This window comes from Falco punctatus (genome assembly GCF_963210335.1).
Source record: "Falco punctatus genome assembly, chromosome: 9".
Taxonomy (NCBI): Eukaryota; Metazoa; Chordata; class Aves; order Falconiformes; family Falconidae; genus Falco; species Falco punctatus.
The window spans coordinates 47,100,400-47,117,777 of record NC_137589.1 but is presented as its reverse complement, the minus strand read 5'-3'; the positions used below and the strand labels follow the sequence as shown (position 1 = coordinate 47,117,777).

General features: G+C 48.6%; 1 protein-coding gene across 6 annotated transcripts in view; it reads left to right on the top strand.

The window, feature by feature from the left end:
* GPSM1 (G protein signaling modulator 1) overlaps nucleotides 1–17,378 on the top strand; it is an 81,100-nt gene that overhangs the window by 38,040 nt on the left and 25,682 nt on the right. For 5 of the 6 annotated variants that reach the window (XM_080401957.1, XM_080401960.1, XM_080401959.1 and 2 more), the window contains 2 exons: nucleotides 13,186–13,256; nucleotides 16,638–16,817. In XM_080401957.1, the coding sequence (XP_080258083.1) occupies nucleotides 13,186–13,256; nucleotides 16,638–16,817 (251 nt within the window). The remainder of the gene's footprint in view (nucleotides 1–13,185; nucleotides 13,257–16,637; nucleotides 16,818–17,378) is intronic. The other variant, XM_080401961.1, reaches the window with a different exon arrangement.

Sequence of the window (17,378 nt, the reverse complement as noted above, 5' to 3'; positions counted from 1 at the left end):
GCTTCCTTCTGGCAAATGATTTTGCTCTGAAAGGAGAACAGGAAATTAACCTTGATGTCGCTGCTGCTCCTGGGACGGTGTGAAGCGTGGAGGAAATGAGCTGATGGGGTGCCAGGTCCCTCAGGCTGGGGAATGGGGGGTGCAGGAGGAGGGCAGTGCCAAGGACTGCACGGGCACGAGAGCATTGCATGCTGAGACACGTTTGACTGATGTGTGAGCATGTTGCGTAAAAGAGCTGCCATGGAAGGGGTTGGGCCAGATTTATCTAGAAGAAGGGCTCTGCAGCTCTGACCATATTGCATAGCCAGGAGCACACAGCCTTGTCTTAGCTGGAAATAATTGGAAAAATAGAGCACGGGGAGCTCTGCTCTCATAACATGCTCCCTGTTGAATCTGGGCTTGAATGCAGCCTGCTATGGACTTGTCTGGTGTCCTGCTGCAGGCAGGCAGTGTCCCTTGGGGGTCAGGGATGTCTTGGTCTGAGCAGAGCCCTTCTTGGGGAGAGCTGAGCCTGGTGCATGGCGGTATCCCCCGCACGGCTGATGATGTGGCCCCACTGACTGCATCTCACAGCATGAGACTCGGAGGGGACGTGGCACCAAAGGGTCGGGATTTCTGCTCAAGGCACGTGGCAAGCCGGATCCGTCACTGAGCTGAACTTGGAAGGTGAGGCAGGGCAAGGCAGAGCCAGCCTGTGGGCTGCTCCCTGCCCTTCAGTGATCCAGATGTACCTGTGATGTGTTAATGTCTTGGAGCCAGTAGTGATTTTTCTCTCATGTGACACAGCCAGAGCCATGCCAGTCTGTGTGTAAGATACTGGAGAGTGGGAAGAAGGGCTGTAGTCAGAGACAGTGTTCGCAGCCACTGGAGGTTGCAGTGACCTTGTTAACGTGTGGTGCTGTTATTCACGTTTCCAAGGCTGGGGCTGTTGTCAACAGGACAAAGTGTTCTCTGGAGGAAAACCAGTGAATGACTGGGGCTTGCAGTGTGGGAGAGGGAGAGGACCTCAGGGCCTGGGGCAGGTTCCCTTGCAGAGTAGGGCTTCCCCAGCTGGCAGGACATGGGTGATGCTGCCCCTCACCGGGTCCTGGGAACCTGCTGGGGAGGTAAAAATCAGTTGCCCCCTGTGTTTTGTGGGCTAGGGCTGTGCAGCAGCATCTTGCTGGAGGAAGGGAGTGTGAGTGTTGCAGTGCTTAGCCATGTGCGTGCTTTTACACATGCATCTCTGGTGGGAAAAGTGCTGTCTTTGTTGCAAAGAGATTTGGAGAGAGGATGGGTCTTCAGGACAGCCCATGGAGAGGACCCTGGTTCCCTGGATTTCTCTTTAATGATTATTCTAGCTTCAGCTCTCTTACTCTGAACTTCAGTGGAGGATTAAGAGAGGCCCCCAATGTGCCTCTGAGCCCTTGAGAAGGGAGGTGTATTTAATGGCTTCTAGGAATGTTGGTACCCTCCTGTGCACATATTAAATGATTAGAAAAACATAATTATTTGTATTATTAATAGCAGCAATTTACAGCAAGAGGAACATCTGTTTCTGTAATAGGAAGCAGGTGAGAGAGTTGAAATGCAAGTTGACTTCTGAACCAGCCGTGCCTTTTGATGTCAACAAATCTTGTGGGGAGGAGAGCTTTCAATTATTTTTTTTCCTTTCGGATTTGTTTCCCTGCTTAAGGTTATAAAATGGCTGCATATTCATAAGGATGCTAAAGTCATCTGAGAAGGCAGGGATGTTATAAACCACATTCATTTCATCAAGCAGGTAGAATAAAGTTTCATAGCAAGCTTGTGTTCTAGGAAAATCTGTACCGTTGGCTGAGAAACCCTGAACCAGACCATCAGACTGTGATGTCCTTCACAGGTTACTTTTGCTTCTAAGTCTTGGGCATTGCCCTCTGCCGAGGGCCTGGGGGGTGGAAGGAGTGTCTGATGTTTTCCTCTGCTGTTTTGGCTCATCTTGCCGAGCTCTTTGTGATTTTAATTAATATTCTGAGAGCAACTGGATGTCAGAAGACAAAGCTGGAGGCCAGGGAAGTGGGGCAGTGCTGCAAAAGACTTGTGAAAGCAATGACCTTGTCAAGAGATGCAAACACAGATAGCTTAAGGCAACAAACTGAAAAATAGAAAGTAGATAAAACATAAGCAAATAAACAGAGGTTGTGTCTGTTTCTTCAGACAACCAAAAATGTGGCCCTGAAAAACGGTTGTACCCTCTTTCACACATGATAAGTAGGAATTGAGTACTGGTAGGTTTTTGCTTTTGGGGAGAAGAAAGGGAACTTGCTGAGGTTATAAAGGAGTTGCAGGGGTGAAGGCAGCCATGAATAAGCGCTGCCTGGTGCTGGGAGGTGTCCCAGGGTGCAGCCAGCTCTGCCCTGGGCATCGCTGCTGAACGTGGGGTGGGAGCACTGACTGCCTGTGCTACCCTCGCTAGCTGCCCTCTTCCAGATCACTTGGTTTGGGCTGAGGTTTCTGCATCTGCCAAGCCAGGAGCCAGCTGTGCCCAGCGCTCTGCAGGTAACTGTGAGCTGGGAGCACTGAGCTGAGCCCTTCCTGGACCCAGCCTGGTGGCAGCGCCTGCCTGGGCTGTCCCTGGGTGGGTAACTCGGGTCTCCAGTGTGTATGAAACAGTGCTGCCTTGCACATTTCCCCTTTTCAGTTCCTCTTGGCCAGCTCTCCCCACTGGAGCCTGGCACTGGCCAGGGCAGCTTATGAGCTGGGAGGGGAGCACAGAGAAGGGGCTCGTCCACCACCAAAGGGGTGGGCGTGCTGGATGGAGGGCAGAGATCAGCTCGGGCCAGCCTCAGTGCTTCTCCAAAGTGAAAACTGACTCTGGGCTGCTTTTCCACTCTCAGCAGTGCATCAGCCTCAGTCATCATTTCTGATGGAAGCAGTAGTGATGGGAGACACTGAGCAACACTTCTCCTGGCAGTTGGGTGTAGGTGGGGCGGAATGCAGGTGTTCCAGAAGGCATTGGCATGTTAGAAGCTTTCAGAGCACTGTCAGCTGGTTCCTGGCAAGGTTTCTGTGCTGTTTGCAGTACACAGACACTGCTGCCCAGCTGCGCTCGACAGGCTCTAAGGGCAGGAAAGGACTCGGCTGTGAGCCTGACTTCCCCTGCTCTCTGCACATCTTCTGCTGAAAAAGGGGTAGGCACAGGGCTGCTCCACTTGTTTGGTGTTCAGGAGCCTCTGCGCTGGGTACTGCACATCCCTGTGTGAGAGGCAGCCATGCTTCAGGTTGTCTCCTCAAATGGTGAAGTGGGCAGCTGAGCCTGGGTGGGCATGAAATCCCAGTCCTTCCTGATTAGTGATCGTCAGCAGTGATTCAAAGCTCTTTGTGGCTTTGAATGTGGGTCTTTGCGTCCTCAATGCAGTTTTGAGCTTGCATTCTTCACAGGAATCTTTGAACCCTTGGATCAATTAGACAGGAGTAGAAGAAATCTGCTTTTATGTTTCCCAGTCTGTTTGTTTTTGTTTGTTTGCTTGCTTTAAATATCTTTGAAGTATCTAAGAAGTGTTTAGGGCTGCTGAAATATGCTAGCTTGACCAGCCCTCTATTGACGCAAAGCAGAGAGGCGGCAGAGCTGCTAACCCATGCCAGACCATGCCTTGGGCTGGGATGCTGCCCAGGGATAGGGATGTTCCTTCTCTGTGGCTTGCCCAGCCCTCTCGCAAAAGACTCTGCTGGGTGACAGCAGAGAGATGTGACCCTCTGAGACCAGGGGGACAGCCCTGCTCGCTGAGCTGTGATTTCACTGTCCAGGTAGCATTTGCCTTCCTTGGCACTTGAGTACAAGAGTCACACCACTAACAGCTTCAGCATGGAACCTGCCCTGTCCTTGCTGGTCAGACTGAGTAAGCATAGCGAGTAAAATGGCTTTATATTAAGTATTCTCAGCTATATTTGATTTTCCCCGAGAGCTGATGGGCTGCAGCTCAGCCTTTTTTCATTCTGAAAATGAAAGCCTGAGGCCGTGCTGGTTAATTGTACCTGCTTATGCAGGGTTTTGATGGATGAGGTTGTTGAATGAAGCGGAGTAGCTTTTGGCCAAGTGGAAGGCAAAATGCAAGGTGGTCTGGTTGCTTTATTGTGCTCTAACAGATGCTCAGTGGAGTGCTAGTGCAAATGATCCTGTGTGCCTCCCAGTAAGGCACCTGCAGGAAGGTGTCCAAAGAGACCTGCATCTGTGGTGGTCCTTACTGTGATGCTTAAGGGAGCAGGGTGGGAAGGACAGGAGTGCTGCTTGGGTGAAGATTAAGGATTTCTAAGGGATGCCTCTTCATTATCTTTGTAATGAGTTTCTTCTAAATCTGAGTAACCTCTGCTGTTATAGCTGTTAAATCATTCCAGCAGTGCTGATGGGGGGGATGAACCTCTGAGTCATTTGGATTTAAAACGAGTAATTTAGCACTCGGTTCAGACTGCCCCAGTATTGGCTTTATGAAGTTTTAAAATATTCTTCTCAAAGCGTTAAGAAGTATTAAATCTTCTTCTATCATCTTGCCCTATCCATGAGCCTCCTTCCCAGCATCGATGTAAAGTACATCAAAACTTCTCAGCTCACAGCAGAGGAAATGCTCCAGGACTGGAGGAGAAGATAATTAGCTAATGAAACTCAGGTGCTTGTTTTATCTTGATGCCAGGGAAGACTGCAAGTGCTAGAACGGAGGATGAATGAGAGGCCAGTTCCTGAAGCCTGGGGCAGAGAAAGTACAACGTGGCTTTTGGCAAAGCTGTCCATTAAATCAAGGGGCTCTTGTGGGGAGAGCTAACTTTTTGGAAATTGCCGGTTCCTTGCACAAGCTCCTGCTCTGAGCTGGGAAGCCTGAAGTTCCCTTTGGCTGCTGTTCCAGGCTCCTGCAGCCATCCCAGCTCTGGTGTGTGCTGTCTGCTTCCCAAACGCGCTTTACACAGACAGTTTCCTTTGGTAGCCAACAAGTAGGGAACGCCTGTGCTTATGATGATCTTCTGTCTGACGGTACAGTATTACTGTGAGGAACAAGATGCCTCTGCTGATTGTATTTTCTTGCAGCACAAGAGCAAGAAAGGGACTGAGCTCACCCAGCTAGAATTAATTTTTATCTCTGAAACTTCTTACACGGATGACCATGGTCTGCTTTGGCGCTTGACTGAGCAAGGCAAGGCCAGACCCTCAGCATGAGTCACCGTTATCTCTTGACTGACCTCAGGAACCGTACTCCTTCACTCAGCAGCAAGGCTGGCCCCTAGCCTGGCAGGGACGAGCGCTCAGACAACAGACCTTTGCTTAGCAGAGACCTGGCAGCTTCTAGAGACGGAGCTCACAAATTCAGAGTCCAGTGTGGCCAGCCATGTTCCAGTAGCTGGGAAGTGTCTGGCTGCTGCAAGCTGCTGACTGATTCACAACAGCATCCAGGAGGAGGGATCAAGAACATTGACCCTCTTTAGAGGATTTTACTGGGAGTGTTTGATCACTGCAAAGCTCTGACGTGTGGTGCTCTCTCTTTTGCCCTCCCTGAGTCAGTCTGTAGGACTCTGCTGCCGTAGCTGGGCTTGTCTAGCTGCTGGAGGTGTTGCCTGTGTTAATTACCGTGTGTCACTTTCTAGTTCAAACTCGGTTTCTTTTTGATCTCTGCTTGTTCAACATAAGCTGATAAAGGAAGATGGGAGGTCATGAGACTCTGCTATATACTGGCAGAGAAGATCTTGCTCTTAGGAGGAACCCAGGTGTTCCTGCCAAGCCTTTCATGCTGTTCTTGAATTAGCCCTGAGGTTACATGCCTCCTCCCAGCCTGCTCCACCCAGTTCAGTTTATTGCCCAGAAAATCCTCCTGTCCCCACAACTGTTAATCTAGTAAGCAGACCATTGCCTGGGGGAGGTTACGGTTACAGTAGGCTGCCTCTAATACATCTCCAAGCTTCCCACAAGCTCCAAGGCTTGTATTTAGTATCTGTTAGGTATTGCATGATTGGGTACTCTGCATTTTCTAGATGCTGCAAATACGCCAAAATACTTCGTTCTTTGACCTGGATTGCTAACACTTGATTTGCAAATAAGCATTATTCCAGCCTTGCTCAATTAGAGAAAAGCTAATGCCCATTGCATGTGTATGGGAATACTGAAATCAAAGATGCGCCCAACCTCATGGCAATTAATAGTAGTTGTAAGGCTACAAGATGTAAAATCAACTTGTACTCAAAGACTGCAGCTTTCCTGAGCTATGTGGTTTTGCTGCCTTGTCCCATCTCTATCTTCAAGGAGGACTTCTGCTTAAAGTCTTACCTCTTCCATGTGTATGTGAAGGCTGTTCTGGTGTGGGGTCTGGAGTGTCTATTTCTTCTCCCCGCCTGAGAAGCCTGTGCTAGCTGTTCACCCTGGATGCAGCCAGACGTCAGGAGGCTCCTGGGTGCCATATAGATGTGCAGTGCTGCTGTTACTTTCAGCCAGTTGTTCAGCTGTCAGACTGGATTCTGGAGGATGTGAAACTCTGGTGACATGTACACAAAGCATCTTCTGCCAAATCAGGCAGACGAGCATCTTGATTCCAAAGTAATTTCTCTTTATTAACTGCATATTGTATATACTTCTCTTTTTTAAAGGAAGAGTTTTGCCACGGAGAAAAAACCTGCAAAATTGTTATTCCAGAGAAGGTTTTTGTAGTGCTCAGGATCTGTCTGGAAGGCTGATATTTGCTCAGCTGTGTGCTCTCTGTGTGCCAATGAATACAGCACATCAGAGCAAACATGCTGGAGCCTGATCTTCCCAGCAGAAGAGGCATTGCTCCTGTCCTTTTGGCTCCCAGTTCTGATAATGGAGACCTGAGGATGGAGGGCCTTGCATGGGACCAAAACGTTCCTGAGCAAGTCTGATGTGACACCACATTGAAAAACAACCTCCTGACAGCTTTCCCCAGCCCTTAGTTATGGATTGACTTCATTATTTTCATGTGTACTATCCTTTCTGTTACCAGCCATGCCCACTTTTGGCTTTTGTCTAGACCCTGCAGCCAGAAAACCCCTCAAATAACTGATAGGCAGAAAAACGTTGTTTTGCCCATTTAGCCCTATCCTCAGACACAGAAGGGTTCAGAGCTGTCAGGATTCCCCGAGTCCTTTCCTGTCTAAAGGATTTGGGGGGTAAGCAGATGGTCCTTTCCATGGACTGACACACAACAGCTTGGTGCCAGAATTTTATGGCACAGCCATAAATAACTGGTACTATTTGCTTGCTTTATTTAGAGAAAAGTATTGTTCTATGCTGGTAACAACTGGGAAAACAAATGCCAGCATTTATCATGCAAGTGCTGGCAATAATAGAGGTCAAGTGGATTTATAGTGCCAGAACCCATTATGTGTTTGAAGACTAATTAAAGCTTTAAATGTAATGCTTCCCTGTCCCCTGTGTTGTCCCCCCACTGCTTTTCTCGCTGATCCGCTTGATTTTCCACACCCCACCCCACCCCTTTTCCTCTTTAGAGAGCTTGCTGTAATAACGAAGCACTAGCTTGACAGAGCTTTCCTGATTAGATGTCAGTAGCCTATGATTTGAGATGCTCTGTGAGCATGTGGATTGCTGGACTGTATCTCCACTGTCACTTCTGAGCTTGGAAGGGTTTACAGACCAGTTTTCTACCCCAAACAACTGGCTGGCTGGTCTAATTTAATCATATTGAACAATATTTAGAGTTGTCTGCCAAAATAAAGGTTATGAAATGCTTTGGTCTGTACAAATGTGAGGAGATGTTGTCCTGGGCTGGAAGACCTCACCCAAAAGACAAGTCAGTATCTCAGTTAACAGAGGTACAGAGAGAAATGACCTTTTCATGAGAATACGGCAAGTGGTTATGCCAAGATTTGTCGTGTTCTTTGGGGTGCAAAGCTTGTGCTCTGTGGGGTAGCTGCTGCCACCGAGCTGTATGCGCTGCTCAGCCAGGGGCACTGGAGGCGGGGGGGATGATGTTGGCCATACAACCTTTCCCTCTTGGTCTTCTGTGGAGTCCACTGTCAGGTTTAATTCTGTTTCCTCTGGTACAGCCACCCCAGAGGGATACAGCGTGTTCCCGGCCTGCAAATAGAACTGTCGCTCGATCTGCATCGCAGGGGGGTGGGGGGGTTTGCTTCCTCTCAAAGCGGGATGGAGTAGGCAGCTCTCCAAGCTGCTGGAGATGGGGGAGAGCCTAGGAGTTATCAAAGCACATGTCAACTTGATGAGAGCTCCTGGCAGGACTCCCTGCGTTGCTGCTACACATGTTCTGCTCAATCTTGTCAACTCTGAAATCTCAGGAGCACCAGTTGGATATGGAGACTGTCCATAGAGGAACAGAACTCTGCTCACACTGTCTGCCCAGGTTTGCCCTACTGCAAATTTACATGGGATGATCCCATCACCATCCTATGATAAAACACTTCCTTGTGTTTTCTGTAGCAGCATCTCACTGTAGCAAGGTACTGCTAGAGAATTTTTGCTGCGTGAGCATTTCTCCTCAAAACTGCACCCTGAAAGCTGGGGACTTGCCTGTTGGAGTACCTGCCTGTGGCAAGGAAGAATGTCCTTCCCTCTGGAGACCATACTGGTCCTGCCTTTCCAGGTGTCATGGAGCTGGTGACAGGGGCATAGCCTCTCCATCAGATGCGCAGGGGCCAATGTAGATCTACAATGATGAGCTTAAAAAGCCCAAGAAAAGCAGGGAGCGTGCACTACCATGCTTCTGGCTGTGAGGTTTGTAGATAAATGTACCTGTACCCATGTTGTTGCAGGTGGCACAAGGATGTGCAGAGGGACCCACCCCCATTTCTGCAGGGTAGGTGTGTGAGGCAGAAAAAAGATGGGTCTGAGTGGGTATCTGGCATGGATACGTTGGGTTGGTGAACCAAAGGCAGAAGAATAGGGAGTCCTTGTGAGATGTGGGGTGTGTGAGGGAGCTGGGGGAAGCGAGGATGTCTCGTATGCATGCAGGCAAGCACAGAGGCATCACCCTCTGCTCTGTTGCGGTGAACTGCCCCCTCCCCAGAGTCCATTGCTGCCTTCCAAGGAAGGAGGGAGGTGACTGCTTCATCGAGTTTTGAAATACAAGAATGTGAAAACCGTTAAACTCACCTCAGGAACAAAATTGCAGAAGCAAAAAGTAAAAACAATCCCCTTGCTTCATGGTGGTGTTGAGATCATAGGCTGGGGTGAGGGGCAGGGAGAGATTTTGAAAAAAAATATTTTAAAAAGAAACAACCACCCTGGGCCTGAGCAGTGAAAAGAACAGCATCCGAGGAGCTCCAGGAAAACAAGGCATGAATGCAGCCAGTCAGTACCGTTGCTCAGCTGATGTTCACAAGAAGGTTTCAACTTGCTCTATTAGAGATCTCAGTAAACCTTAAAGACAGAGAGAGCATTTAGAAATGCCCCTGAGGTTTTCCGTTACTCTGCAGTAAGCTTGGTAAACATGCCAATAAATACTGGAGAGAGAGGAAAAAACCTTCCAGAGGAACAGACTCAGGTTTTCAGCTGCTCAATCTTTTGCATCCACAGCTGCTGCTGACTTTGTTGATCGGCACTGGAGAAACAGGCAGAGTTGAACTTTTGCTGGGTGTTAGGCAGTGTTGCAGGTATTTCTGGGAGAAATAACTTGAAGGAGGCTGAAAGTTACTTCTGGAGCCATCTGAGGGAATGTCCTGGTCAGAGGTGGAAAGTTAATGGGACTCCTCCTGTCCTGGGTTGCTTGTGAGTATGGAAATCTTTCTGCTTTCCTGGAAAATGAGTATACACAGGCTCCCGCGCCCATCTGCTGTGGAGCAAAGGGGAGACGCTCCTGCGCTTGCAGGAAAAAACCTGCCTGTGTCGATCTGGTTTACGACAGCCTTGATTGATAAGTAGCCTCTTAATTTTTCTAGCTGCTTGTTTTAATGGTGCTGTTTGTTCCACCCGCGGGACAGCTCGTGGTGAGTGGGGTGGCAGAACCATAGGCTTTCACGAGGCCAGTGCTTGGCCCCGGCACTGGTTGTGTTTTCTTCTGGAAAAAAAAACAGCTGAGTTGGATGGCTCTGAAGTTGAGTTTGTAACTCCTAACTGCTTCCTCACTGTAATTCCTAACTGCTCAACTGAATGCGAAATCCACGTGGTAACAGCTGAACACCAGCATCAAAACAACTGGAAAAGACAAGTTGTTCTGCATGCCCCAATGCTGGGCTAGACTCAGCTGACTACGTATATTAAATTAACAAAGAGGAAGGCAGGTTTTCTCAGATCAGAGATAAATGGTTTCTGGCCAGCGGTTTAATGCTACTGCAAATGTACAAAAGCACCTGAGGATGGAGGTGTATAATTAACGACTCTTTAGACTGTTGGAAATGATGTGTGTTTATCTAATCAGACGCACTTCGGTTCTTTCTTGCTTTCCTGGAAGTGGCCGTTAAAAGCCGCTGTGACGCACGCTCACTTCCAGATGCTGGCCTCGCCTCTTGGGCATTGCTTTGAAACCCAAATATACTATCTCATTAAGTGTTTGTAGGTGGCTTTTATTCCAGACCCACTTTGCTGCTCCGTACATAAGACTGTAGGTTATTCTGAGGGAAGCTGAGAGCCATGAGCAGCTCTAGCAACATCCAGAACGTCCTCCTGCACAACGGGGAGCCACTGGCCACAACCCACCGCTGCCTGTACTTCGCTGAGCTCCTGCCTGACACAGTGGCAGCAGCTAAAAGCCCTTCACTTGTTTGGCAGCATGGGGGGAGCCCTGGGGCCAGCACCAGCCACCCCGCTGCTCCACAGCCACCTCATCTGTGCTGGTGCCCACAGGCTGTTGGTGGGAGCGTGGCAGAGCCATGGGAGCTGGGTAGGGGGTGCCTTGTGTCTCCCACTAAGGTGGTGCGGGGACTTTGGCTTTGGTTAAGAGCTCGGGGTCCTGTCAGCGGACAGCTGGTATCACTACTACCCTGGGGGAGCGTGAGGTTGGGTGGCATTTAGTGTGTGGGAGTCCTGCATGGGGTGAAGTGGTGGGTTGTGCCTGCCCTCGGGGAGCGGTGCCGCTCTCACCGTTTTATGGTGGGAGAGGGCTCAGGCTTGGTCATTTCTGCTGTCTTCAGGCTGAGTGTCCATCCAGCTTGTGGTAATCCCTGTGTTCAGCTACCAAATAACCGTATCATTCCGTTGGTATCCAACAGCACGAGCCTTTGTGAGCCTGCTCACAGGAGGTGTTTTAAGATATGTTAGTAAATGTAAGGTGCCTTGGATAATATATCTTAATAAACATAAGCACAGACTGAAATAAAAATGGTAAAACCAAGAGTTCTGCCTGCTTTGTTGAGGGCAGCAGGGTCCTTTTTTCCTGCCTGCTCCAAAGGGATGGCAACCCCATGTCTGAACAGTTGCCAGTGCCAGCCGCAATTGCTGACGTTCCGGGATCAAATCCTGTTGTTACTGAGCTGCTGCCGAGTGAGTTAACTGCCTTTACAAGGTGGAAGGGGGCAGAGTTTGGTAGAAATGACAGCTGCTTGTGACATGTTTTCCTTGCTCTCTGCGTATTCGCATCGATATCTGTTCTGCACCTATTCACCAACCCTGATGTCAATCCCTGCTGAACTCAAAGCCTAGTCAGTACTGAAGTCACCTTAAAATGAAGCTGGTGCTAATGTGCTTTTGGGAGTAGAGAGGCAGAAACATGCAGAAATACTTGGTTGATTTGAGGCTTTATGGCCGCAAGAAGTAAATCACTTCAGGATAGCGAGGGGCAGTGAAATTACCTTCAGGTCACTTACCACTAATAGGCAGACTTATCACTAGGATCCTTAATGAAGTCCCAGCTGGTCTGAGCTTGTTTTGCATCTCATGAAGCTGAGCGGGGTTGAACTTTTCAAAGCAGTGGTGTCTTTGGAGTTGCTGCAGTTTAGATATAACTATGGTCACACCTGGAGCCCTGGCTGAGCTGGATGTGTGTTAGTGCAGGAATCCCTGCTACCTGCTGGCTTTGTCCATTTAATCCCCATGTCCTGCTTACAGTTAGTCTTGAATGGGTTTATGAATTTTGTGCCTTCTCTGTCATGAAGTTTCTCTAGTGAGCAGCTCAGTGGCACCCTGGGTTCAAACAGGGTCCACGGGGGCTGCTGTAACGTAAGCAACGGTGCTGTTAGGTGGTGGTGGGAAACTGGGGAATCTTTAGGTTTGGTGGGTTTGCTGTTGCAAGAGCCACAGAAAGCTCAGCCGTTTCCGTTCTCAGGGCTCAGCACAGGGATGGGTTGCAATTCACATGCATTCATTCGCCCTCCCCCAGGATTTCCCCTGAAGCTTGGAAGCTGTCATGGGACCTCGAGTCAAGAGCTTTCATTTCTGCCCTGTTTGGTGGTGCTGGTGTGGGATGTCATGTGGTGCTCAGCAAAACTGAATCTTCAGGAAAGGAGGAGCAGGAGGGCAGAAGTTTTCCCAGATGTGTGAGGAAGCCATCCCAGGGCCATTTTGCAAATCCTGGCTATTAGTGAGCAAGGCAATAGCAGCTGGAAACAGGCTGGAGGGAGAATGGAGGTAAAGAGAATTTGGAAAGAGGAGTCGGAGCTGAACTACGTTTCACCCACCGTTATTGCTGAAATAGTACATTGAAATGAATTTTATGAAATCTCATATGAATACCACAAACTCTGCTAAATTTTGATTTCTCAGTCAGGTTCAGGGCGAGGTTTTGCTCCCCTTAAGGCTGGGCCTATGGCAGTTAGAAAACATTTGCTCCTTCACTTTGTTTTTTCGTCCTTGTGACTGTAGAGAAAACTCAAAGCTGCATCCCAGATACATTCTTTAAAAACACGAAGATAAAGTAACAAATTCACAGATGTATTAAACTGTATTTTTGTTATGATTTTTCTCAATGCCAGTCCCATGACCTTTGTGGTTTAGTGTGGGGTTTGTAACTCCTGAATTCCAGAGATCCCATTTGAGAATCAGGGTCATAGTGTGACCCGGCTACTGGTTTGATAGCAAAAGCCTCATGCAGCCCTAGCTGTTGCTGACCCTGCTGTGATAGTGTTTTGAAAAAGACCCAAAACAATAGAGGGAAAAAAAACCAGTCCACATTGGAATCTCAAGGACAGCACAGCTGCAACATCCCGTCCTTTTGACTTTGTAGTTAACAGGAGCGGAGGATCTGCCATGGTTTGAATTTTATCTGTGTGACATTAGCGCTGTCAGTGAGTGACATGCTCCTGATGCAAGAGTGCGTTGTTTTGCAGGAGCCAGGCCAAAGAGACTCCAAAGGAACAGCATGGACAGCTTAGACCTCCTGAAGTTCCCTTCTGAAAAGGTAAGCAACCATGTCTGGCCTCGAAGATTAAGTATCAGTAGGAATCTGTAATGGCTTGTTGACTGGCTTCGTTTGCAGGGAAGTATGCAATTAGCAGATATGTTGGAGTCAATGGGATTAACCAGAGAGGGCTTCTAGAGAGCTTGGAGGAGGGGAACAGCTGGTCTAACTGAAAAGGCACTTAACAACTGAAAGCTGAAAAATCCACTTTATGCTTTTTTTTTTAAAAAAAAAAAAAAAAAAAACAACCAAACAACACCAAACCAAAAAACCAAAGCCACAAACAGCAAACCTGTATTGAGAGGATAATCGTTAGCATTTTAGCCTCTGTGGTGGCTGGTGGCCAGTCTCAGTGCCTTATTAGCCCAGCAGAGTGCTGTGTTCAGCACAGGTCGGGAAGGGGAGGTCAGAAGCAGGAGATGGTGCGTGGCAGGAGGCAGAGGTTTTGTTCCAAGTGGCTCTAAGGGTTGCCTCTGCTCCGCTTCACTGCTGGAAGTGTCAGATCCAAGCAGATCAGTATTTTCTCAGTCTCCCCAGGGCAAAGGCTGTTTCTAGTCAGCTGGGAAGGCACTGAGCCTTTCTGCCTACAAGGATCATCTAAGTTTCTCAGAAAATCCTGCACCGGATCGCTGGATGTGCCCAGCAGCAGGCACTGGTGCTGCCATGAGGCTCGGTCATGTCTGTTGGCAGAAGAGGTGGCCAGGCGGGCAGCCGTGCTCTGCCTTTGCCTAAACACCCCAGTAACCACTGGGGGCTCAGACAAAAGCTCCTCCCTGAATTAACTCTGGGAGTTAAATGCCAAACACACTTACATACTTGTATTAATTCTTTCAACTGCCCGTTGGCCATTTTGGTTCCTGCCTGCTTTAACCAGTGCAACTCCATCTCTGGGGTGTTGATAGCAGGGACAGCGATGCCTGACGTCAGGGAGACGTTTGATTGTGTATCCTCATTGGATACACAACCCACAGCCCAGAGGGTCGGCAGGGAGAGTTTTGATGTGTGATGTGCTGCTAATGCTGTTTGTTTCCTACTCTTTGCTGTACAAACTGAACCTCATTCAATAGTTCAGGCAGGGTTGTGGGATTTCACAGGGCGGATGGAGTAAACAGGAGCTGTGGGTAGTTTGTAACTGTGGAGTCAGGCATGAGTAGTCCCATTCTCCCTGCCATGGTCCTGCGGGGTGTGTGTGAGTTCACCTCTCCTTGCAAGACTGTTTTGGATGTAATTCCCCTTTCTCTTTGCTGCTGCTCCCATGATTACAGTCATGGGAGAGGGTTGTTTGCTTCAAGCTTGCTGTGGTGAGGGTGATAAAATTATAAAAAATACATCACTGGACTGAACTGTGATCTCTCCAGCACCCTCCTGTTATTGTCTCACCCTCTCTGCCCATCATCTCTGCTAGAGATAGCCTTCAAAGTCAGCAGGGACCTCTGTCACTGCACAGGCCAGGAGCTCTTGTCCAATGCCTCTGCATGGAGTCATGTGTCTGGGTAGAGTGTATCTTCCAAGAAGCACCCTCCTCGGTTCTGAATGTCCTAGCATACAGCGTGAACAGTGCTTCCCTGATCTTACTGCCCTCTCCAACCTGTGCCTTACTCCTTGTTCTGAGCTTCTCTGGTTTTAGCTCCCAGCCATTGGTTCTTGTTTATTCCTCTCTCTACCAGGCTAAAAATCTCTTCATCACATGCTGTTTTTTAGCCTGAAGGTGCTTGCGTGCTGTAATTGAGTCATCTATTCTTTTTGTCATGAACTAAACAGTTTGAGGGCTCTAACTAAGGCAGTAAGGCATTGTAAGGCAGTTTCTTTCCGGTTCTGAAATCCACTTTTGTGGCTGCTTTTCAAAATGTGGGCACCAGCCTCGCTGCAGTTGGTCCCATCAATAGCATCTAGGGAAATGAATCTCTCTGTACTTGTTCTCACTGTTCCTGTTTGTATTGCAAGGAGTAGAAAAGTCATTTTGGCTACAGCATCCCACTGTGCTGTTGTTGTGCAGTGACTTTGGATCCTGTTCAGTATCCTTGGCTTTTCAGTCTGTGTGCCCTTAAATCCCAGCCTTGGGTCATCTCCTGAGCTGTACTTGAGATTCTTTCACCTGCAAGTAATTGCAATTGCTGCAGTGAGGATACCCTGGGGAGTCCCCTCAGCGCTTTATGTATGATGAAGAGGTGGTTTGCAGCCCCGAAGCACTGAAGCCCAAAGCTTCAAGCAGGTTTAAGCACTCGGTTCCCACAGGTTACACATAAAGTGCCTGGTGCCTTTAATAAGTGACTTTGGAGCCAAATGCTGAATACTCCTCTGGTACCTCTGTACGAGAGCCTCATCTGTGTGACAGCAGTAATGAGGCTGTTATGATAATACAGGCAGGGCCATTAGCTCAATTCCAGTCTTCTGACAGAGAAGGGATAGAGCTGCGTGCGTCGTAAGGGATGGAGATGACAAGGGGGGAGCCAGGCACGGGGCAGGGTAAAAACTTTGAGACATGTAAACTGTCGCTTCAGTTTCCCCGTGCTTTACACAGGGATGATAATCCTGTATTTTATACATCTGTGGGAGCACGGAGCACAAGCATTTAAGAGAGCAAAGGAGAACAGCAGTGAGAGGACAGGGGGCTGCTTGTGATCGTCTGCTGTAGTTAGCCACGTCACCCTGCGGTCCCCATGTGCTCTGCTGGCGTGAGGGTTGGCAGAAGAGCTGAATGGGACCCCAACCATTCATTAGGAAACGGCTGGATAAGGGCCCTTCTTGCTGAAGACAGTGGGAGACACTGTGTCAGGCCATGCAATGTTTGTGCTGGGAGCTGGATCCTAGAGGTGGGAAGTGCTGTGGAGCATCTAGCATAGCCATGTCCCCTGGGGCATGGTTGGGTTATCCATGGTGCAGTGTGGGCTGCTGCACAGCTGGCGCTGGGGAGAAGTGAGGAACAGCAAGTGGAGGGACTGGGGCCAAGAGTTTGTATCCTGGGAAAGATGGAAGAGGTTTTTTATGAGCGTAGTTGCCAGAAATCGCTAGCAGCAGATTTCTTCTTCTTCTGGACCTTTCATCCATCATTCCTTATGCCTATAAATAAACCAGCCATGCTTCTACCTGCATCCCTTTTTTTTTTTTTTTAAGAGGATGCTACTTCTCCCTGTGGAGAAGTTGACGACTGTGTGTTGTTTGGGTGATGCTTCCTCTCCACTCATTAAAATCACACACGGCAGAGATGGCCAACATGTCCTCATTCAGCTCTGCACATGACAAGTGGCAACTCACACAATCTAAACTCCACATTAACTTCTTGCTTCTGTGTGTCTCCTGTTCTGTGGCTACTTGCCAACAGATCTCCATGTAAACCAGAGAGAGGCAATTTGTGCAATGACTGTTTCTTGCTTTCCCAAGGACCAGAATGGGGACAGCCATCACATGGGAGACCTGAAGATCTCAGGAAAAGAGTTCTTGTCATTACCTGCGAGGTCAAAGAAATACCGGGAGCATCAATCCAGTTCAGAGAGAAAGTCTCAGGGGTCAAGTACCTCGCCACTGGATACCAGTGAAGTCCGAGTCCAGGTGTCACAGTCGGTAGGAAGATGATTTTTTTTTTCCTCAAATACTGATCTAGGAGTTTCTTATAGCATGTCTGTTCTTACCTCTTTTCTAACCTGGTATGGGGATGACAGTGTGGTCTTTTGGCTGGAAAACAGAGCCTGCATCTGGCTCTGCTGTTGACTGTTTGGGCAGCTGAAGTCAAATCATTTTGTCTTTTTGAGCCTCAGCATAACTGTGTGTTTAAATGATGAATTGTACCAGCCGCCATCGTGAACTGGTTTTTAAGAGCTTGGTATTTAGTGGTGGTATTTGTAACCTCTTGAGGGATGGGAGTCTGGACCTGAACTTTCCCGAGTTTGGGACTGTCAGAATGTGATGCCTTGAATTCCAGAAGAGCACAGCGATTTGGACTCCTTGCTTTGTGGAGCCTACTTGCTCAGTCTCCTGGGATTCATGAGGAGTAGACTTGTTGTCTTCAAGAAACAGAGCCCCTTTCAGGTTTTTGATGAACAATCAGGAATGCTGGTTGCTTTTGCCAAACCTGGGAACTTAGATATTGTTCACTCTTACCTCCTGGTCACATTGGTGGCCCTC